At 36.7% G+C, this 25,588-nt stretch overlaps 1 protein-coding gene across 1 annotated transcript in view; it reads left to right on the plus strand.

The window, feature by feature from the left end:
• LOC124291256 (voltage-dependent calcium channel type A subunit alpha-1-like) overlaps window positions 1-25,588 on the plus strand; it is a 299,650-nt gene that overhangs the window by 239,173 nt on the left and 34,889 nt on the right. The window contains 17 exon segments of the mRNA XM_046728197.1: window positions 1,964-1,981; window positions 3,492-3,591; window positions 4,059-4,219; window positions 6,998-7,138; window positions 7,615-7,816; window positions 12,820-12,984; window positions 14,963-15,073; window positions 18,173-18,256; window positions 19,955-20,071; window positions 20,377-20,442; window positions 20,623-20,714; window positions 21,335-21,500; window positions 22,253-22,380; window positions 22,714-22,810; window positions 23,166-23,271; window positions 23,496-23,600; window positions 24,597-24,706. Of these exon segments, the coding sequence (XP_046584153.1) occupies window positions 1,964-1,981; window positions 3,492-3,591; window positions 4,059-4,219; window positions 6,998-7,138; window positions 7,615-7,816; window positions 12,820-12,984; window positions 14,963-15,073; window positions 18,173-18,256; window positions 19,955-20,071; window positions 20,377-20,442; window positions 20,623-20,714; window positions 21,335-21,500; window positions 22,253-22,380; window positions 22,714-22,810; window positions 23,166-23,271; window positions 23,496-23,600; window positions 24,597-24,706 (1,969 nt within the window).

Genomic DNA, 25,588 nt, shown 5'->3' on the forward strand with positions numbered 1-25,588 from the left:
TCCTTTCACTGACTTACTGGAAGGGGATCTACACGGAACCTTACATCCACACTGAACCAAGAGAAATACTCAAATTTCAAAAAATCAGTTAAAACAAATCCATTGTTGTACATCCTATCAAACCATGTACAAGAAGAATTTTTTTTTTTTTCAGTTTTCAGATATTTTCATATTTGATTAAATATCAAATATTTTAAATAATTGTGATCGTTTTACGCTGACAACTTTTCTGGGTATTTGAAAGCGTTGGTTCAGTGTGGACATAACCAAATCCTTGTTTTCGTCAAGCGGTGGCAGTGAATCCCTGGGTGAAGAGTTTGGAGGCAGCATGGTGCCAAGCTTCAGCTGGTTGGTTATCTGAGTACTATAAGCTGCAGGATGTGCCTAGACGTGGTGGAGTCAGTGTTGTACAAAACAGACAATCATCATTGCCATTAAACATCATGATAGCTACATCCCTCCCTCACAGCAGTCAACCATTTCTTAGTGATTGTTTCTTTGGGGATGGGGAGGGGTTTTTTTTATTTCTTTTTGTAGTAGAATTGAGGAGGGACTTATTTGGGTTGGATTTATTTTATTCAGGATGTTCTAGACTGTGTTTAATGATTCTTCTTTGTAGGATACATTGCAGTTTTAGTTTTTTACCTAATATTCTTTTAGTACAAGAGTGTTTATTTCCTGCTGTGAATCCAATACCTATCATGATGTTTTTCATTTGTCATACATGTTTATATTCATTGAATTATTTTAGAAGACAATATCAGCTCTTATAGAAATAGGCCAGAAGATATTTCTTTCTTCCTTTCCATAACACTAACCTTTTTATAAGAATAATTCCTTTTTTCCAACTGATTTTTGGTTTCTCCTTGTAATTCCCATTCAAGGCTAAACAATAGGATCCTAGCAGCAGCTTGTGTTGTATGTCTAAATGAGAATATAGTATATGTATCACCTTCCATATCTTCTGTCAAAACCTCACTGCAGCTACATGGGATGCTGACAATGTAGAACTGCTGGTTTTCTAAATCCAACTTGTACATCTGGTACAGACGAAATATACTGAGGTAAAAAAATAAGGGATCACATGAAAGCACAAGTGTTCCCTTATTTTTTTCAGGTTTCTTCACAATCTATGTGATACAAAGCTTGTGAAGAAACCTTGGGAAAAAATAAAGGAACACTTGTCCTTTCAGGTGATCCCTTATTTTTTTCCCTCAGTATATAAGCACAATAAGTCTACTCATGACTAAATTTTTGTAATGACACTGAAAAGACAATTTTAAGTTTATTAATGCCATAAGATAAATGTCTGTCAACGTCATTGCCTAAAGAAAGCACATGACAGGTTGACAGAAGTCAACAATGCTGTAGATGTTTTGTTCAACCTGATGAGCTTTGGTTGTAAAAACGGCCCTTTCAGTCTAGTATCTACGTCAACACATTGACACTGACTGTACTGTATTCTCAATTAGAATAAACTATGTTTCTTATGTATTATTCATGAGCCTACTTCTGTAGGTGATATTCTTTATGCATAAATAAAATGACCTTTGATGTTTTAATGATTCTCTTATAAGTTAAATGGCAATCTATTGGCCTGTCTGTACGATACTGATCATTTCGACTGATTTATCATAATAATGGTAATGGTTTTTGAAAATATTCTAAAGTTCATACAGGTAAATAAAGGCATATTTTAGTATTCGAAACAACAATTAGAAATAGTAAATAAATATTGTTTTATTTTCTCAACTCCTTATAATGACTCCTTTTTCTGGTTTCAACTTTTTCCGTTTCTGTCCCTTTATTTCTGCTTCTTTATCGAGAAGCGAAATCACTAAAACATGCCTTTTATTGGAATCTGTCATCTATGCAACTTCAGCCCAGTCTGTTATAGTTTCAGCCCTGGTTCTCAACTATTATACTAGAAATCTCTATTAGTACCTTCTGCTGTTTCTTTCAGAATTCAGATTACGTTAACGTAAATATAATCTTAGCATGTTATTGTAAATATTAATTTTTCGTGTACATTTTATTCACATGATTAGCCCCTGAATGTTTAGATATTGATCTGTAGTTTGTGGAATTTCTTCTGCATTTCTACCTTCGGCTGGCTTTGGACTTCTGGAGAGAATATATAATTATTTATATATCTCTCTTCATGCGATATGCTCAATTTTGGTTACTGAGCAGATGCACTTCTTTTGTGTAATGCAAAGGGCACAGTTCACATTATTTAGCCCTTTGGAAGGGATATCCACGTTTTGTCCCTTGAACATACTAGACGACTTCAGTTGTTTCACCGTGGTGGCTGTACATATATCGCCTCTAGTGGCAATCAACGCATTGACGGTATACTGTTTGCCATATACCCATGTGTATTACATTTACTGTTATGATGGTGTTTTTACATGAATTTCTTGTTTGATTCTATCGTTCATGCGATACTTTCTCAATGCATTGTGTTTCACTGTAAATATGTGCCAATTTTGTCACCTTTTTATAAGAGTTTTATTATCTTTGGAGATTGACACCCATTTTCTGTTAGCTCGTATATCATGTACACTGTATATATTGACAGTGGGAAATGGGGGTTGACCAACATTTTGAAAAATCATCACTTAATAATATTTTGAACATAATATTCGAAAATTTACTTCGATATGTCATTATGAATTCATTTTGGTTATTTTTATTTTGCATTTGTGAAATTTTCTTTGAAATTGACATCCCATTCAAAATTGATGCATGTACATTTTGTTTCTTGCCTCCACTTTCTACAGGGTGTACATTGCTAATGTCAGAGCAAGCAAGTCTATAAGCACTGCACGACATGCGTAACTCGGTGATGGTTTGCCATTGACATGTACATGTAATGCACATTACAAAAGTATGCACATTGATTAATCTCAGGAATGTTTTATATCATTTCAATTTTAAATAGTTCAATCAACTATTCAATGAATTTCAACAATTATCACTCAAGTGTTAGAGCTTTCAGTATGTTCGTTTCTAGATGTAGTAGAAGATGGAATTGCACGTCTCTTTCAAACAATTTATTTCCTATATAAAACTAAGATGCTATGAGGAACACTGCTTGGTAGGAACAATTTGAACATAAAGAAGCATTTCTCTGTTGATAAACTCACTTTTCACAAAATTGTACAATGTATATAGATACTCTTTAGCATAGATGTAATAGTATAGAGATTAAGTTCCTTGAGCACTTAAATAGGATGATGATCTTGCAGTCAGCATGCAATGTACCTACTATCTCAAGTGCAAGTAATGAAATAGCATGAAATGTGTCACTTTAAGAATAAGATGAATTCTTGCAAATAACATGAGTGCATAATCTCGCATCCTCGGGATGCATGATCTGTCAACAATCGTATATGCATCGCGCCACAACAGTGATCATTCCGACACTATGTGCATCTTGTACATTTAACCATGAAATGAACATCTTACACACTTTTTGTAACTTTCAGGGGAGACAATGCAGGCAAAAATCTGAACACCATCAAGTCACTGAGAGTTTTGAGGGTTTTACGACCTCTTAAAACAATTAACAGGGTTCCCAAGTTGAAGGTTAGTCTTGTGACAGGTAGCAGTGAGGAAGGTAATACCTAGCTGGCGTTGTGTTCCCAGGGTGTGCACACATGCCCACTCGTTCGCCCAGCTCTCTGACACATTTCATCATTCTTTAGGAAATTTATACATAATTTTTACTAATTTACATATTTCTATGTAGAACCAATCATTTCCATTTTGTTACAGGGTTACGATGTGAGCACCAGTTGTCTTCATGTATTTTCAGTGATCCATTCGTATTTTGCTCACGATATTAATTACACCCAATATATTCTTACTGTCATATTTCTTAGCTTAGTCATGCAAATCCATTCTTGTAGAAATCTGAAATTCAATGTTGCTGAACAAAATAGATGTCCAAACAAATTTGTTATTCTTTTAATTAACAGAAATTCTGTACAGCTATTTTCTGAGTGACTGTATCAATGCCATTTTTGTCTGATGGAGTTACTCCTTGTTTTCAGGCGGTATTTGACTGTGTCGTTCATTCTCTGAAGAATGTATCCAATATCCTCATCGTGTACGCATTGTTTCAATTCATCTTCGCTGTTATCGCTGTGCAACTGTTTAAAGGGAAGTTCTTCTACTGCACTGATGAGTCCAAAGCTACCAAGGATGAGTGCCAGTAAGGACCAGTCTCTGGCTCATAACCCTCTACTGTCACAAACCACAAAGTCTCGCACTAATAAACCCCCAACCTTTTAACATAGATCCTCAAGTCTGGCACACATGCTAGCAGACTCCTGACTCTCTGACACACAGACCTGTTCATCACAGCCCTAGTTCTCACATGCAGACCTGTTCATCACAGCCCTAGTTCTCACATGCAGACCTGTTCATCACAGCCCTAGTTCTCACATACAGACCTCTCAGTCCCTGGACGTCTAGGTCATTCACACATAGACCTGTAATTTCATGGTGGTGACACCAGAAATGGGCTTCACACATTGTACCCTGTGGGGAATCGAACCCGGGTCTTCAGTGTGATGAACAAACACTACACTACCATCTTGTAGACCTGTACATCTCTCACACATAGGCCTGTAAGTCTCTCACACATTGACCGGTAATTCTCTCACACATTGACCTGTAATTCTCTCACACATTGACCTGTAATTCTCTCACACATTGTCCTGTAATTCTCTCACACATTGACCTGTAATTCTCTCACACATTGACCTGTAATTCTCTCACACATTGACCAGTAATTCTCTCACACATAGGCCTGTAATTCTCTTACACATTGACCTGTCATTATCTCACACATTGACCGGTAATTCTATCACACATTGACCGGTAATTCTCTCACACATTGACCTGCAATTCTCTCACACATAGCCCTGTAATTCTCTCACACATTGACCTGTAATTCTCTAACACATTGGCCTGTAATTCTCTCACACATTGGCCTGTAATTCTCTCACACATTGACCTGTAATTCTCTCACACATTGACCTGTAATTTCCTTCACACATTGACCTGTAATTATCTCACACATTGACCTGTAATTCTCTCACACATTGACCTGTAATTCTCTCACACATTGACCTGTAATTATCTCACACATTGACCTGTAATTCTCTCACACATTGACCTGTAAGTCCCTCACACATTGACCTGTAAGTCTCTCACACATTGACCTGTAATTCTCTCACACATTGACCTGTAATTATCTCGCACATTGACCTGTAATTCTCTCACACATTGACCTGTAATTATCTCACACATTGACCTGTAATTCTCTCACACATTGACCTGTAATTCCCTCACACATTGGTCTGTAAGTCTCTCACACATTGACCTGTAATTCTCTCACACATTGACCTGTAATTATCTCACACATTGACCTGTAATTTCCTTCACACATTGACCTGTAATTATCTCACACATTGACCGGTAATTCTCTCACACATTGACCCGGTAATTATCACACATTGACCTGTAATTTTCTCGCACATTGACCTGTAATTATCTCACACATTGACCTGAATTATCTCACACATTGACCTGTAAGTCTCTCACACATTGACCTGAATTCTCTCACACATTGACCTGTAATTATCTCACACATTGACCTGTAATTCTCTCACACATTGACCTGTAATTTTCTCACACATTGACCTGAATTATCTCACACATTGACCTGAATTATCTCACACATTGACCTGTAAGTCTCTCACACATTGACCTGAATTATCTCACACATTGACCTGAATTATCTCACACATTGACCTGTAATTCTCTCACACATTAACTTGTAATTCTCTCACACATTGACCTGTAATTCTCTCACACATTGACCTGTAATTCTCTCATATTGACCTGTAATTCTCTCACATATTGACCTGTAATTTTTTTCACATATTGACCTGTAATTCTCTCACACATTGACCTGTAATTCTCACGGTATAAGTCTCTCACACAAAGACCTGTATATCTCCAACATTAAGACCTGTAAACCAGTCACAATTTGACAAGTGACTCTCTCACACCTTGTAGTCGCTCACACATAGATCCTAAAGTGAGTACATGCAATAATTACCATTTCAGACATGTTTCTCAGTAGTTGTGTCTTACCTTTTACTCTCAATTTTTTGTAAAGAGAATGTAATGCATGGAAGTGGTATATGATATGAAAAACAGACATCCCAGCTAACAATTTCACGTTGTCACAACATCGTCACAATGTTATAATTCGTTGTTACAACATTATTCTATGGACTGCTATTTACGTTGTCACAACATTGTGGCCTAACATTGTCATAAGTCATTTTTACATCACCACAAGGTAAACATTATTTGATACTAACGTGTTTACGTCGTCTTAACGTTCTATTTAATGTTAATGCTTGAATAGTTTTCCCAGTAGTGAACAGTACATAAGAAACAAAGCTGAAATTCACTTCAATGTTTATTCGTCAATTTGCAGGTTGTTTTTGTTGTGTTTTCTGAAGCTGTAGCTGAATAGTGAAGAATGAATCTCAAAGTAAAAAGTTATAAAAAAACGTTGTGAGGAGCCCAAAGCATAAGGTTTCCTCAACGTAAATTTGTAACGTTGTTAATATGTTGTGACATAGTGTTAAAAAATGACACATAATCATAGGCGGATCCAGAAAGATGTGGGTGGGGGGGTGCACACACACCTTTTGTCCTGAAAGTCCTTTTGTCATTGAAACTCGCGTGAAAATGAAGCGCACACACACACACTTTCTCAAAAAGCTGTATCCACCCCTGGTAATCTGGTAATACTGATGGTATGACAACGTTGTGTCTTGACGTTACCTTCCCACAGAGTTGTGAAAACGTTGTGTGTTAGCTGGGATGTATTGTGAGGAATGCTATATGTCTGAAGACACGTTATGGTTGTATGACATACTGAGGTACAGATGAGTTGTGTGTACAGGGGTCAGTACTTTGACTATGATGGAGGGGAAGTGCCCACGGTGAAGGATCGGGAATGGCTACGACAGGAGTTCCACTACGATGACATCGCAATGGCCATGCTGACTCTGTTCACCGTCACAACAGGAGAAGGATGGCCAGGGTATGGAGAAAAACATGCAGGAAGTGCCTGTCTATTTCATAATTGTATTTGGATTCACAATTAATGGATATGTGTAAATTCTCTTTGAATATCAACAATATTTATGGTATGTATTTATCACTCTTGACTTACATCTTTAGAAGATATCTAGAATGTTCCATGTTGGAGTCTTGGCTATGAAGATGAAAAGTATTTAATCTCCAGGCAATCACTTTTCAAGAAGTGGTGCAGGGTAAATTCTGGCATCTTCTATGAAGAATTGATTTTTGATTTCATTGGAGGTGGAAGTACATGTAAACCTCGCAGGATCTAATGCGTTGCTAGTACAAGTGTTCCTATTGTTTCTGTTCAATTCCTTCACAAACTTATTTCGATTTTATGATGTGTAAGTTTTTTGTATGTTTTGTAAATGAACACACCTTTCCACTGTTGATAAATATTTGTATGCTGAAGTATTGCATATGTGTATGTTACAGTATCTTGAAGCATTCAATGGACTCAACTACAGAGAATCATGGTCCCCAGCCAGGCTATAGTATGGAGATGGCTGTTTTCTATGTGGTCTTCTTCATTGTGTTCCCTTTCTTCTTCGTCAATATCTTTGTTGCCTTGATCATCATCACATTCCAGGAACAGGGAGAGAATGAGCTCATTGACCAAGATCTAGACAAGAATCAGGTAAGTCATCTCGCTCAATGACTCTGGCAGGAAGTGGACTGTTTTGGTCACCAATCATAACTTAAACTCCTGTAAAACCTGTTTGGGCATAGCTATCATTCACCATATCATCATAGTCATCTTCATGTGTCCTACTTATGCACATAGAAAATGGATGTCTGTCTGCAGAAAACATGGAGGAGTGAGTTTAGTTTTACACCGCACTCAGCAATATTCCAGCTATATGGTGGTGGTCTGTAAATAAATTAATCTGGACCAGACAATCCTGTGATCAACAGCATGAGCATTAATCTACGCAATTGGGAACCGATGACATGTGTCAACCAAGTCAGTGAGCCTGACAACCTGATCCTGTTAGTCGGCTCTTACGACAAGCATGGGTTACTGAAGATCATTTATAACCCGGATCTTCATGAGTCACATGGAGGATGTTTGCAAAGTTCATTTATTTCAATCATTGCTGCTGATCGGTTGAAGCTGCTCATAATTCAACATTCACCATCACTTTTGTTTACATATCATATTTAATACATCGTTAGTGTTTTTGTTTTGTTTCTGTTGTATTTTTAGTTTTGTCTAACCCTGTCCCAGGTGAGATTGCCTGCATGTGAAGATAACTCAACCATGTATTGTCATAAGAAAAATATACCATTCTACCAAGACATTATAGAATCCTGGGTTCTGCCTTATCTGCTAGTGGTACTGAATCTCTAGTAGACCATGAGTTTGTAGTTCACCACATTAACAGGAAAGAAAATATTCATTGAGAAGCCCTTTCTTCCCAATTTGGCAAGATCAAACACACATCTGGCTTCTTGAAGGTAGTTAAAACAGGTGTTCCTAGCTGTGTCTCTGAATTTGCCCTCTCAATCAGTTCAACCAATTCCACATGACTTGCTGGTTCTGTTGGCGCCAGAGAGTTTGCATCAGCACTGTCATTGCGTCATGGAATGATTAAGATAAACCAACTGTGTTTCCAATATGGAGGTCTCAAACATTGATGTGAAACCTGTATTTTTTTCAAATTTAAACCCATGGCAATAGCATGTTTTTTCAAATTTGAAAACCTGACGGTTGTTTGCTGTACATTAGAAAACTCTGCATTGAAACACGATCGGTTTTTTCTTTTAATTGTTCTGTCATTTGTTTGATGTGAGATGAAGATAAAAGTCATCTCCTCCACGTCCATATGACATGAAACCCTTGAAGATCCGGGTCAGAATTGATCTCTAGTAACCCATGCTTGTCTTAAGAGGCAACTAACTGGATTGGGTGGTCAGGCTCGCAGACTTGGTTGACACATGTCATCGTATCCCAATTCCGTAGATCGATGCTCATGCTGTTGATCACTGGATTGTCTGGTCCAGACTCGATGTTTTACAGACCGCCACAATATAGCTGGAATATTGCTGAATGTGGCTTAAAACTAAAGTCGCTCACTCACTCACTCATATGACATGACATTAAGACTGAAATATGGACATCCTGTGCATCTGAAATGTCGATTTCAGAGAACGTTTAAGATAGCATTGTTAGTGTGATGTGAACTGAGGCCAAATGTTTAACTGTTATGAAATGATGATGTATACAATAGTTCCATGGTTAGCATGAAATGAAGTTAAAAAATCTCTGAAATAAGGCCAGACCAAATTTATTTCTTGTTTTACGGATCTGCCGGTCATATTTTTTCAAGAATAAGAAAAAAAAAAATAGAAATTAATTTTCTCCACTCAAAAAATAAAATCCTAATGTTAATGTGATAAAATCAGTGTGAAGCCTAAACGCACTCAACTTATTTTTAGTTGATATAAACAAACCAAAAGAGTTAACATGGAAACTCATGTGGGTTGTTGCTTTAGGTTTTGTGAGGACAAGAATCCGTGAAACAAGAAATAAAATTGGTCTGGCCTATTGCAAAAATGAAAACAAAACAATCCTTCGTGTGTTTGCATGAAATGAACTTCAATGGGCAGCATGAAACAAAGTGAATAGAAAAACAGTCCTTCAACTGTTGGCATGATATAAAATGAAGATAAAAAGAATATTTAACTTGTTAACATGAAATGAAGATAAAACAATTCTTCAATTGATGGCATGATATAAAATGAAGATAAAAAGAATCCTTCAATGGCTAGCATGAAATGAAGATAAAACAATTCCTCAATTGATGGCATGATGTAAAATGAAGATAAAAAGAATATTTAACTTGTTAGCATGAAATGAAGATAAAACAATTCCTCAATTAATGGCATGATATAAAATGAAGATAAAAAGAATATTAAACTTGTTAACATGAAATGAAGATAAAACAATTCCTCAATTGATGGCATGATATAAAATGAAGATAAAAAGAATATTTAACTTGTTAGCATGAAATGAAGATAAAACAATGAAGATATAAAATAAAACAATTCCTCAATTGTTCAGAAATGAAGATAAAACAATTCCTCAATTCAGGAAACGAATTAGCATTAGAGTAAAATGAAGAATATATACAAATCCTTCAACTCTTAGCATGAAATACAGAATAGAAACATTACTTCAACTGTTAGCATGAAATACAGAATGGAAATAACACTTCAATTGTTTGCATGAAATACGGAATAGAAACAATCCTTCAATTGTTAGCATAACTGTTAGCATGAAATACAGAATAGAAACAATACTTTAACAGTTAGTATGAAATACAGAATGGAAATAATACTATAACTGTTAGCATGAAATACAGAACAGAAACAATACTTTAACTGTTAGCATAAAATACAGAATATAAACAATACTTTAACTGTTAGCATGAAATACAGAACGGAAATAATACTTCAACTGTTAGCATGAAATACAGAATGGAAATAATACTTCAACTGTTAGCATGAAATACAGAACAGAAACAATACTTTAACTGTTAGCATGAAATACAGTACTGAAACAGCCCTTCAACAGATAGCATGAAATACAGAATAGAAACAATACTTTAACTGTTAGCATGAAATACAGAATGGAAACAATACTTTAACTGTTAGCATGAAATACAGAATTGAAATAATACTTCAATTGTTAGCATGAAATACAGAATGGAAACAATCCTTCAACTGTTAGCATGAAATACAGAATAGAAACATTACTTCAACTGTTAGCATGAAATACAGAATGGAAATAATACTTCAATTGTTAGCATGAAATACAGAATAGAAACAATCCTTCAATTGTTAGCATAAAATACAGAATAGAAACAATACTTTAACTGTTAGCATGAAATACAGAATAGAAACAATGCTTTAACTGTTAGCATGAAATACAGAATAGAAACAATACTTTAACTGTTAGCATGAAATACAGAATAGAAACAATACTTTAACTGTTAGCATGAAATACAGAATGGAAACAATACTTCAACTGTTAGCATGAAATACAGAATAGAAACAATACTTCAATTGTTAGCATAAAATACAGAATAGAAACAATACTTTAACTGTTAGCATGAAATACAGAATAGAAACAATACTTTAACTGTTAGCATGAAATACAGAATAGAAACAATACTTTAACTGTTAGCATGAAATACAGAATAGAAACAATACTTTAACTGTTAGCATGAAATACAGAATGAAGAAACAATACTTTAACTGTTAGCATGAAATACAGAACAGAAACAATGAAATAATTCAACTGTTAGCATGAAATACAGAATTGAAAAATACTATGCTTCAACTGTTAGCATGAAATACAGAATGAAACAATACTTTAACTGTTAGAAGTATGAAATACAGAATAGAAACAATACTTTAACTGTTAGCATGAAATACAGAATAGAAACAATACTTTAACTGTTAGCATGAAATACAGAATAGAAACAATACTTTAACTGTTAGCATGAAATACAGAATAGAAACAATACTTTAACTGTTAGCATGAAATACAGAATAGAAACAATACTTTAACTGTTAGCATGAAATACAGAATGGAAATAATACTTTAACTGTTAGCATGAAATACAGAATAGAAACAATACTTTACAGAATAGAAACAATCCTTCAATTGTTAGCAGAAATACAGGAGAAACAATACTTTAACTGTTAGCATGAAATACAGAATAGAAACAATACTTTAACTGTTAGCATGAAATACAGAATAGAAACAATACTTTAACTGTTAGCATGAAATACAGAATTGAAATAATACTTCAATTGTTAGCATGAAATACAGAATGAAAACAATACTTTAACTGTTAGCATGAAATACAGAATGAAAACAATGCTTTAACTGTTAGCATGAAATACAGAATGGAAACAATACTTTAACTGTTAGCATGAAATACAGAATGGAAATAATACTTCAACTGTTAGCATGAAATACAGAATAGAAACAATACTTTAACTGTTAGCATGAAATACAGAATAGAAACAATACTTTAACTGTTAGCATGATATACAGAATGGAAATAATACTTCAATTGTTAGCATGAAATACAGAATAGAAACAATCCTTCAACTGTTAGCATGAAATACAGAATAGAAACAATACTTTAACTGTTAGCATGAAATACAGAATAGAAACAATCCTTCAACTGTTAGCATGAAATACAGAATAGAAACAATGCTTTAACTGTTAGCATGAAATACAGAATAGAAACAATCCTTCAACTGTTAGCATGAAATAAAGAATGGAAACAATACTTTAACTGTTAGCATGAAATACAGAATGGAAATAATACTTCAACTGTTAGCATAAAATACAGAATTGAAACAATACTTCAACTGTTAGCATGAAGTAAACTGAAGAAAGAAACAATCCTTCAACTGTTAAGAATTCATTTCATTGTTCTCATTTACATAATAATAATATGGCAATAAGTTTTCCTTTTGACACTATAACATATTCATGACTCATGCTATTCATTACTGATAATAGAAATGTATCCTATCTATCAGTGAAACATGGTCAAACTTGCACTTGCCTTCAAATGATAAATTCACAATTTGCTACAAATGGTTTTTGTTTTTCAGAAACAATGTATAGACTTTGCTATCCACGCTAAACCTCAGAGTAGGTTTATGCCCAAGTCCCGAGACTCACTGAAATTCAAAATCTGGAAGCTGGTTGTGTCCACCAAGTTTGAGTATTTCATTATGACGCTGATTGCGTTGAACACAATTGTCCTGATGATGAAGGTGGGTGTACATTTCACTTGTCACATATACAGCTGTTATTTTATGTGGTTAACTCCCCCTTGTGGAGCCCATTGGTGGCTTTGATTTACCAGTAACACATGTAGTCATCATGTCAATTTTTGGCAATATCACATATTTTGTAAATTAGATAACTGCCTTTTGCTCAAGAAGAAAGTAAAAACGAGTGAAATATACCATTAAAAATAAGTAGGGAATATTCCATTTTGCGAGCATACCTTTAGCCAATGCATATGAGAAAAGTAATATATATCCATACAGATGAAACATTTCCAAAGGAATGGAATAAATTGTCACATTTTCCCTAAATTTCTCTTCATCATCTGTTTCCTCCTTGGCTTCAGCATTTGCATTTTATCAATCTTGTAAATCCAATATCCCCTACCTTTTTTGGATGGTATATATTATTATTGCAAGCTGACATTGAATCGGTAACTGCAGATCAAAATGTGTTGTACAAGGGTGAGTTACTGTGTAAATAGCATTAGCTTTCTCTTTCTGAGATCTAATCCATACTCTCAACATTAATACTTTTTGATAAACAATGAATTTATAATGTTTATTGTTTAAAGAGATTATTGTAATATATTTATCATGTTATACATATCAATAAAGAACTATGATAGTTTAGCTGTTGGTGTTTGTGAACATTCTGATGACCAACTTTATGTTCACAGAAAAAAGACAGAAATGTGTGTTTATGTTGAACAAATGAATAACAGTGACATCACAATTTTCTCACCGTCCTTCAGTTTCAATGTTGACATGAATGGAACTTAACTGAGGACTGAATTCTGCTTCTGTACAACATTTTACATTTATTTCACATCCGTTACTTCACTATATGATATATGAAGATTGCATTTTTGAAAATCAAACATGAGGGTATAATTTAAGGTAATTTTTGCCATTTTGGTTGTAAACAGTCTTTACTTCACATTTTGTGAAGCATGAGTTAGAGGAGGATTTTAGAGACATTTTGAAAATGCAATCTTCTGTAAATTAATCAGCTTTGCATTGTTTCAGCACTTTATATGTGAGGCCGCTAGCTATTCTGTCCTCATCATTGATAATATTATGTAGGATGTATTTCAGCTTCTTTGTGTGGGGATAAAAAAATATATTTTAGTATGACCCTTTTGTGAGTGTGGCAGAGAGATAAGAGTCAAGTTCAGGGCCTTAAAGACATTGTATCCATATCATTTAGTGTTGTTAATAGCTGGATTGTTAAGTTATGAATATTGCTTCCTAAAAGATAAACTATTATCAAAGGATATCAGTTATACTTAGAAGAACATTGGAATACTATTGGACTTTGACAAGGCTACAGCGAAATTGTAAAATGTCTCTCTTAAACTATGGATTAATATCTAAAGCTATCTTTCTCCCAACAGTAAAATGCTTTCATTATCACAGTCTTCAAATAACCTGTAAGTCCTGATGTCCTAGTATTCATATATGTCCTAGTCACACATTAAACATTGTAACATATCCTTGTCATACATCAAACATTGTGGCTAGGACAGGTCACACATTAAGCATTGTGGCTAGGACAGGTCACACATTAAGCATTGGGACTAGGACAGGTCATGCATTGAGCATTGGGACTAGGACAGGTCACACATTAAGCATTGTGATAGGACAGGTCACACATTAAGCATTGTGTCTAGGACAGGTCAGACATTAAGCGTTGTGGCTAGGACAGGTCACACATTAAGCATTGTAGCTAGATCAAATCACAGATCCCCACAAGTAACTCATGGAAGAATAGTCGGAATACTAATTTATAACAAAAAAGGAGTCCAAATTGTCACATAATGAAATAAGTGCTGTATGAGCAACTGTTGCTGTTGATGGCAAGCAATCTGTCTACAGTAGGTTCCTAGTACTCCCAGTCCTTGCTGCCGGAGGGAGGAAGTGAGAGTAGTTGTACACCTGTCATTATTGTCTTGTTTGCCAGTACCATGAGCAGGGCAGTCTCTATATGGAGGTGCAGAAATACCTAAACATTGGGTTTACCTGTTGCTTCACCATGGAGTGCGGGCTCAAGATGATAGGGTTTGGACCGCGGGTAAGCCGGACGCGCACAATGACCAGCGCCCCGGGTAGACTAGTCAGCTCCATAACAAACTTCACTTTCATTTTCTCACACATCATGTCGCAAGAACTCAAGGGGGTGTTCACCATACAGAAAATTAAAACAAAAGTTTCTTTCTTGGAATAATTGTTCCACATGAAGTTTTGTAATACCCCCTGTTTTCTTGTTGACTAAGTTTATTTATGAGTGGATGCAGGGATGGGAGCTTTTACAATACCTGTTACTTCCTTGTCTGCAATGGGTCCGACTCCATGATGCCAGATTGGCTAATTTCATCCCATTGCACACAATGCCAGGAAAGAAGTGACAGATATTGTTCCATTTTTCATTGAAATAACCTTTCCTTATGCTTTTGGTCAAAGTTGAATCCTAATTTTGTATCACAAATTCAATTTCTTTGATTTTTGTTCTTAGTGTGATGCACAGATTTTTTTAAAGCCAACTCCACACCAAAAGCATTCGGAATCACATCACATGATTTTCTAATGGGAATGGTTTCTCTATATCTTTGTTTTTCTTTCCCTTTCATTTTGCGTACTTTTGGTTCAGTTCGATCCGGGTCAATCCGCGAGAAGTGCTGAGATTGGGCAGGAAATGGCAGGCGCTCTGTCAATAATTAATGCTGTCTTCACCGTACTGTACACGCTAGAGTTCATACTAAAACTACTAGCTTTTGGAGTCAAGGTTTGAATCTGGCCAATGTCATGTTGTCTGCCCTGTGTTTGTCGTCCAATAAGATTACTTTATTGTTGTGCAAGAACCAATCAAATCCATCATTGTTGTGCAAGAACAAGTCAGATCCATCATTGTTGTGTAATGACTAGTCCAAATTGGTCCAGTGTTGTCCAGTCACGGAGTGTCACCTTATGCAATTTGGCTCACGTTTATGTGTCCCACCTCACAGAAATGCCCATAAACACACCTAGATACACATTGTCTTAATGTTTAAATAAACTTCAAAAGTCATTTTTTAACTTTCTCAAATTTGATAACTTATCATCAGAAAAGGATGATGATTTGGAACGTCTGTGGTAGTTTGTATTGTTTTCAAATTTATTTTGTTTACGTATGATTTCATTATTGCATAGGTGACCTCTGCATGTTCCTTTAACATTGACCCCTGTGAACTTTGACCTTTGTGATCTAATGATTGTTAGTTGCGTACATCGTCTTGTGAGCATTTTCCTATTGTAATTATGCCTTGAAGAGAACATGGTCAAAATTTCTAATACCAAATAATTGATCAGTTACTGAAAATCAAATCAATATTTGTTTACAATCATATCAGCTTCATCGGAAATTTTATAGAGACTGTTTATATTTTTTATATTATATTTTTATTTTTTTCCTTTTAGTATTTGGCCATAATTTCAACAGTAATTTCCTTTTGTGAAAGTGTATGAAACATGGCCACAAACACTTGATTTCTTTTATCAAAACAATGTTTTATCTCAGTGAAAGATCTGTATACAAATTTTATCGCTGATTTATGAAAATTTCAAAAGATATAACATAACAATTAATTAGTATCTCTACAATATCTTTTCAATTTTATAATAATTACTGTATATGAGAAACAAGGCATTTGTGCTCTAGTGGTTGTGTGCAGTGTGAGTTGTCTCCCCTGGTGATGTCTTTGTAGTTCCCTTTAATTATGCTTGATTCTATTATTAGCTGTTTAACTTTGACATATGTGCTTGATATGTATAATCCTTGTACCTGCCATTTTAGAGACAGTATCCCGCCTTCACTTTGACTACTTAGCGAAAACACTTGGGTAGTGCTTTGAAATTGTGTCAGTTTTGGCAGAGTGAATGACATAGAGGCTGTCAGTGTAGATGGTACATTGTAGGTTGTAGAGTTCATGTTGGCTAGTTGGTAATGCAATGTGGTTGTAGATAGCTGTGCATGATGATGTAGATTTCCAAATGACCGTTAATATTTTATGTGTCTCATTATATAATTACTAGTCTTTTTTGTCATGAGAAAACAATCAAGTGAAAGAAATATGATAAACATTGTGTGCATATTGATGGGAAGTTATCTTAATCAATCCACAAGTAAATCATCAGACAGATAAATCTTTCATGATTTAGCATCGTTTCATCAGATATATGTTCAGGAATGGGTAAATTTATAAATATCTTAATCTTAGCTACATGTTCATTATTACTGATAATGGTAGTAGTTTGAAAACGATAAAGTTTTTATAATGTAATCTAACTCATGTGTAATAGCACATGAAACGTCACAAGAAACAGGCCAGTAAAGATGTCCTCTCCATCAGCCAATTAAATTGCAATATTTTCATAATGATTTTTCATCCTTGAATGTGCACCCAAAATATTTGTTTAACCTGCATGACTTTATGCATGAGCTTTTTTAAAGCAAACTTTATTTGAACAATAGGTTTTGCTTCTGAGCATATAAAGAAATAGAAATTAAGAATAATTTCCTGTTTTAGTTGATGTTTCTAGATTAGTATTGGTATGTTCTCCATGTAAAGTAAACAATGCAAATCCTCTGATGTGTCATCTCATCATGTGTCGCTTATAGATCGACATCAGAAGCAAAACAAAGGCATATATTCTTTTCTTAACATTTTGTATTCACGCAGAGTTGATTTTGAAGGTTTTATACTAATCATATTATGTTTCCCTGCTGTAACCAAGTTGTCAGGGATATGGAAACAGATTCGGAGTTTCCATCTGTCCCTAGATATTCTGAAGTCAAACTTTGTAAAAAATAAGAAACAAGTTTTTGTGTGATGTTATAATGTCTTATTGCAACTGTAAATGTTTCCATACATTGCTTCTCTTTGGCGATATGGATGATGTGTATTTGAATTGAAACATAACAATTAAACTTTTTTTCAAATTTAAATATGCAAGCACACAAAGTTTTACATTTTTTTAACTGATTTAATTGAAAATCCATAAGGATAAGTGTGCATATCTGTGAATTTCCAGTGACAGTAATATAAATGCATTATATAAATTTGTAGATGGATTTTGAACAATTATGTCTCTCACAGTATGTTTCTAATCATTGGTTTTGTTTCTATTTTTATAGAACTATTTCCGGGATCCTTGGAACGTGTTTGATTTCATCACAGTACTTGGCAGTATCATTGACGTCCTCATCACACAGTACTCTGTAAGTAGCTGTCAATCAAGTTGCTCAGTGGGGCCTGGGAGGACAGTAAGGCCAGTCTCACACCTGGCACCAATGGTCACTGATTGACCCCTCAGTGTGGTCTGGGAGGACAGTAAGGCCAGTCTCACACCTGGCACCAATGGTCACTGATTGACCCCTCAGTGTGGTCTGGGAGGACAGTAAGGCCAGTCTCACACCTGGCACCAATGGTCACTGATTGACCCCTCAGTGTGGTCTGGGAGGACAGTAAGGCCAGTCTCACACCTGGCACCAATGGTCACTGATTGACCCCACAGTGGGATCTGGGAGGACAGTAAGGCCAGTCTCACACCTGGCACCAATGGTCACTGATTGACCCCTCAGTGTGGTCTGGGAGGACAGTAAGGCCAGTTTCACACCTGGCACCAATGGTCACTGATTGACCCCTCAGTGTGATCTGGGAGGACAGTAAGGCCAGTCTCACACCTGGCACCAATGGTCACTGATTGACCCCTCAGTGTGGTCTGGGAGGACAGTAAGGCCAGTCTCACACCTGGCACCAATGGTCACTGATTGACCCCTCAGTGTGGTCTGGGAGGACAGTAAGGCCAGTCTCACACCTGGCACCAATGGTCACTGATTGACCCCTCAGTGTGATCTGGGAGGACAGTAAGGCCAGTCTCACACCTGGCACCAATGGTCACTGATTGACCCCTCAGTGTGGTCTGGGAGGACAGTAAGGCCAGTCTCACACCTGGCACCAATGGTCACTGATTGACCCCTCAGTGTGGCCTGGGAGGACAGTAAGGCCAGTCTCACACCTGGCACCAATGGTCACTGATTGGCCCTCAAGTGGTATCTTGGAGGACAGTAAGGCCAGTCTCACACCTGGCACCAATGGTCACTGATTGACCCCTCAGTGTGGTATGGGAGGACAGTAAGGCCAGTCTCACACCTGGCACCAATGGTCACTGATTGACCCCTCAGTGTGGTCTGGGAGGACAGTAAGGCCAGTCTCACACCTGGCACCAATGGTCACTGATTGACCCCTCAGTGTGGCCTGGGAGGACAGTAAGGCCAGTCTCACACCTGGCACCAATGGTCACTGATTGACCCCTCAGTGTGGCCTGGGAGGACAGTAAGGCCAGTCTCACACCTGGCACCAATGGTCACTGATTGACCCCTCAGTGTGGTCTGGGAGGACAGTAAGGCCAGTCTCACACCTGGCACCAATGGTCACTGATTGACCCCTCAGTGTGGCCTGGGAGGACAGTAAGGCCAGTCTCACACCTGGCACCAATGGTCACTGATTGGCCCTCAAGTGGTATCTTGGAGGACAGTAAGGCCAGTCTCACACCTGGCACCAATGGTCACTGATTGACCACTCAGTGTGGTCTGGGAGGACAGTAAGGCCAGTCTCACACTTGCACCAGGGATTGACCCCTCAGTGCTCCGTGACTGGTATTTTCAAGATCTGTGAGAATCACAGACTGGTCTCAGAGTGGTCACTGACTGACCCTTTAGCACTGACTGAGTGCATCCTCTTTATTACACACCAACTTAATGATAAGGACATAGTATCATCCTCCAGGTTGTTTTCCCAGTACCAGTATGTTTAAATGTATGTTTTTGCGTACTTTATTGCCCTGCCCTGTCATGACTTTGTAGCACTACAAGCAACTTCACTATGAATGTATGACAACGGCATGTATGTTGCAGGATGCTACCGTCAGTTTCGGCTTCTTCCGTTTGTTCCGAGCTGCTCGTCTGGTCAAGCTGCTCCGCCAAGGGTACACCATACGTCTCCTGCTTTGGACATTCTTCCAGTCTTTCAAGGTAATGATGGAAATTGTTGCTTGCTCACAGAAACAAAGGGGTTTGGGTTAAACGTTCCAGTTATATCTTGAACTGAAACATATTAATGGTAAAAATCTACAATCTTCCCACAACGTTGCGAAAATGTTGTGTGTTTAGCTAGAAATGTGTCTGGGATTGTTAATTAAAACAATTGCTAATGTTCAAGCAGCACCCACATCTTACTTTCCCGCCTAACAAATGTATCAGGCCCATGGTTAACTAATGTGGGTGTTTGGTGTATCTTTGATGTCAGCTGCTGACGATGTCTGTCTCGCGTGTTTCAGGCTCTGCCGTATGTGTGCCTGCTCATCCTCATGTTGTTCTTCATCTACGCCATCATTGGGATGCAAGTAAGTCACATATATAATCCTGCAATCCATCACTCCTTCATATTGTAGGAAATAATGATTTGATTAGCCCTGTTTTTCTCTGTAAAGTTATTACTACAATATATGATATTGAAATGCATAAGTTCTGTTGAGTGAACAATTATGGTATGCCTATAACAATTACTGTTGATTTTTTTTCAGGTATTTGGTAACATCCGCCTCGATTCTCAGACTGCTATAAACCGGCACAATAACTTCAGAACATTCTTCGAAGCATTAACACTGTTGTTCAGGTAGGTGAACTATTCTACATAGTATTGATACAGTGTTTGAAGTGTTGCTAAGAGCATTGTTCAAAGTATTAATACTCTTGTTTACCTGAGTAACATGATATGAATATCTGGGTCTATGAAAGACTTGAATCAAGTTTGCAGAGAGTGAAAACTGGACTGAGTTTAGTCCTATTTATAAGTTTAAAGAAGATAATGCTTTCAAAAATGCTTTTGGAATCTAAGGTCAACATGCACATTGCTCTGCACACATACTTGAAGTGCCCCGATATGTTCATATGTTGGTCCACACATACCTGTGGTGTTCTGATATGTTCGTATGTTGGTCCACACATACCTGAGGTGCCCTAATATGTCCATATGTTGGTCCACACATACCTGAGGTGCCCTAATATGTCCATATGTTGGTCCACACATACCTGCGGTGCCCTAATATGTCCATATGTTGGTCCACACATACCTGAGGTGCCCTGATATGTTCATATGTTGGTCCACACATACCTGAGGTGCCCTGATGTGTTCATATGTTGGTCCACACATACCTGAGGTGCCCTGATATGTCCATATGTTGGTTCACAAATACCTGAGGTGCCCCGATATCTTCATATGTTGGTCTGTTACAGGTGTGCCACAGGGGAGAGCTGGCAGCTGATCATGTTTTCCTGTCTCCCTGGCCGACCATGCGACCCGCAGTCGTACCCCATAGATGAGGAGGAGCGTCAGAACGCCTGTGGTCTGAGCATCGCATACTTTTACTTCGTATCATTCATCTTCCTCTGCTCTTTCCTGGTGAGTTGATCTTAGCTCCAGCAGCTTTAAACCACACACCAGAGATTCTCAGTAAACAGCTTGAAATTGATCAAATTACAAAATCGTACATTTTCCTTTGCTGAAGGATTTAAATCTATTGTCAACAACTGGATCCAAGTGTGGTAATCAAATGTCCAGGTTATTTGATGGTGTGAGATACGGTTTTGGTAAGGGGGCAGTGGGGTAGCCTAATGGTTAAAGCATCAGCTCATCATGCAGAAGACCCAGGTTCGATTCCCCACATGGGTACATTGTGTGAAGCCAATTTCTGGTGACCCCACCATGATATTGCTGAAATATTGCTACACAGGCAGGGCTCCTGATAATTTTTCAACATCAGTCGTACATACTCCTTACTTTTTCAATACAGGAGTACTGGAATACTTTATGAGTACATTTAGAGTACTGAATGGAATTTAATGGCGTACCAGTATTCTTGTGTTCCATTTCATATAAGCACCACAACATCGCTATTCTTGTGTAAACAGGTCAATAAACAATAAAACACTACTTTTTCAGTTAAATAAGTCTGTAAATGATTCTAAGACCGTACACCATTGTAGTGGCACGTATCTGATACGTTTTCCCGAATTAAGTCCAACCGTATCGTGCATATTTTTAATTCATACATACACCGATACGGCCCTTACCTGGAGCCCTGACAGGCATAAACCTAAACCCACTCACTCATTCAATTTTGGTGAGGACTACAATACCTGTGCTTGTTTCAGATGTTGAATTTGTTTGTTGCTGTCATCATGGACAACTTTGACTACTTGACGAGAGATTCATCTATCCTCGGCCCGCATCATCTGGATGAGTACAAGCGTGTGTGGGCAGATTACGATCCAGGCGCCACGTAAGTCTTTGTCCGAGCCTATTGAATATTTAAGGAATAGATCAGCCATGTTTCTTAACGCATCTCAGATTAGATACGGTTCCGGTTCTGGTGAAGATCTTGACTATAGAATGGGAAAATGATTTTTTTGACAGCATAAGCTCATATCAGTGCTGCCTTTCATTACTTTGTACAGAAGAAGTTTTTACTACAGGATTCTTGCTATTTAATGGTTGTAATCTTCTCTTTACCTACATATTCATAAGTCATAAGGACTTTTGCAAAGTGTCACTGTATGTTGTTTTATCTTAAGGAGTTTACAAGTTTGTAGTTTTTGTCACCTTTATCTTTCAGTGGTAGGATAACATACTCTGAGATGTACGAAATGTTAAGAAACATGGAGCCACCGGTGGGATTTGGCAAGAAATGTCCATATAGATTAGCTTACAGGGTGAGTATACTTATGACTACCTTACACTCTCAATACATCACCTGGGGTACAGTGGGTCACAAGCAGTCTTGCTTGTCATATGGGTGACTTTAAATACATAAATGTGTCAAGCACTGTGACTTTGTATATTGTAGTTTGCATTCCGAGAAGGTGTGGTGGGATGGTGTTTTGTACTATCAACCACTGGTTTGTCAAGAACAGATTTGATTTACACATGGTCAGATAGCTGAAATATTGCATTGTGTGGCAATAAAAATATAAATTCATAACATGAATAATGATGCATTTCCTAAATTGGTCATCAGCATTCAAGATTCTTTCAGTAGTTGTAGACATGTTGTTTTGTTTATTTCAGAAACTAATACGAATGAACATGCCAGTGGACATGCAAGACAAAGTCCATTTCACAACAACGCTGTTTGCACTCATCCGGGAGTCTCTGATGATCAAGATGGGTCCAGGTGAGCTACAGCCATGTGCTCTGTACATAATAGTGCAGGGTTTTAGATGTTTCAAATGTTATTTGCCATTGAAATGTCATACATATCACTAATGATTTATGTTGATATCATCACTAAATACATCACTAAATACACATGATATCATAATTTACTACATCTGTTGATATAGTTGATATCACATACTTCCTACTTGATGTGACCATGTGTTAATGTGCTATCACCAGCTGAAGAGATGGACAAGAAGGACGAGGAGATGTGCGAGGTGATCCGTCGACTGTGGCCAGATTATGCCAAGAAGATCCTGTACATTCTCATGCCACCCAATGATGGTCAGTTTGTAGGCCTTTTCTCGTATTGTTCATTGTGATATTCTGGGTACAATGTGTGAAGCTCATTTCTGGTGTCCCCCGCCGTGATATTGTTAGAATATTGATAAAGCATCGTAAACGCAACTCACTCACTCACTCATTGTGATATTCTGAAAGAAACTAACATTTTAGGTATAGAACCACAAGATTCAATTTCTCAGGCATCTGAAAATTATACTGAGGGAAACAAATAAGGGAACACCACTTCATGGCAGTGTTACTTTATGTATTTCTCAGATTTCCTCCCACAGAGCTATTCAAAGCTGCTAATGAAAACTGGAACATATTAAAGGAACGCTTGATTTTCCTATGTTCCTTTATTTGTTTCTCTCAGTATATATTTTGCTTATATTTTTTAAGCAATCAGTGTCTTATCAGGTGTACAACATTCAAAGCCTTTGTCAGCCTTTCCAAATTCTCTATTGTCTTTTCAAGTTTTTGTAAGTGACCAAAATTATGTCCACTATTTAGACATATTCCCTTGTTTGGTCAGGTAAACACTTTACCTGCCCTTGCATGTGTTTGTGAGTGTTGCCACCAGTAGGGCATGTTATACACACTAATTCGTGGACTACTTACATCATCAATGTTTGATGGGGATTCATAAACATTTGCATTTTATGTCGTCAGAATCTGCTTTTATGGCTTTTACCAAGATTTCTTCTGATTATGGAAAGAGTCACTGTTCTTACACTGTTCAAATTAAAATGTATGATGAAAAAACTTTCAAAGGTTTATTCTAATCTTAAAACGTGTGTGGACCTTTTGGTTTACTTTTGTGTTTACAATGTCGATAAACATCATGTGTTGGCCAATTTCCTGCTTGATTAAGTCTCAAATGAAGAAAATGAGTTAGATTTTTGATTATGCATAACGCACAAACAAATATCGCTTCATGAACAACTGTCTTTTTTTTTGTATGTCAGTGACAATAATGTGGAACTACTTTATTTTCAGAACTAAATGATGGCAAGAATACAGTGGGGAAAATATATGCATCACTTTTAATAGCAGAAAACTATAAAGCATTTAAAGCCAGTCAAACTCAGGCTTCCACTATGAGAATGGTAAGTACAGTACCTCTTGAAGGTAGTAGGCCTTGGTGCCAAGGGTTGTCACAGGTCACATTGCAGTAGATATTCAATCAAACACTTTTCATTAAAATTTAAAGATTCACATAAATTATTGAATATTTCTAAGTCATGATTGGTGAATCTATTTTTTCAAATATATTTTGAATACTTGTCATTGTAAATACATTTGTGTTGCTCAAAACATCAAAAGTTCTATAAATAGTTTTCTATCATTTAGGAAAGGACTGAAAAACATGTTTTACAACCCTTGTGGACTGAAGGTCTATTACGCTATTTGACTCCTATGTTAGAAAATAAGAGATACAACCCCCTCCATGTCCCTAAGTAGACACCTCTGTCCCTATATAGACACCCCAGTAATTGTTTTATGAACAAATCACTGTAATGTATGTTTAGACGTCCTATTAACAAGCTGTACCTGTCCTTCATATATAGCGGAATGTTAAACATTGTAACATTGTTAAATGTTGATGTGTCACCCCACAGTGTCTGCATTAAAACCATCATCAGATATACAGTAAAACCATCATCAGATGTACAGTAAAACCATCATCTGATGTACAGTAAAACCATCATCAGATATACAGTAAAACCATCATCAGATATTGCAGTAAAACCATCATCAGATATTACAGTAAAACCATCATCAGATATTACAGTAAAACCATCATCAGATATTACAGTAAAACCATCATCAGATATTACAGTAAAACCATCATCTAATATTACAGTAAAACTATCATCAGATATATGCAGTAAAACCATCATCAGATATTACAGTAAAACCATCATCAGATTTTAAACCATCATCAGATATTACAGTAAAACCATCATCTGATATTACAGTAAAACTAT

This window comes from Haliotis rubra, unplaced genomic scaffold (assembly GCF_003918875.1).
Source record: "Haliotis rubra isolate DU_JTF1 unplaced genomic scaffold, ASM391887v1 Scf488, whole genome shotgun sequence".
In the NCBI taxonomy this organism is placed as follows: domain Eukaryota; kingdom Metazoa; phylum Mollusca; class Gastropoda; order Lepetellida; family Haliotidae; genus Haliotis; species Haliotis rubra.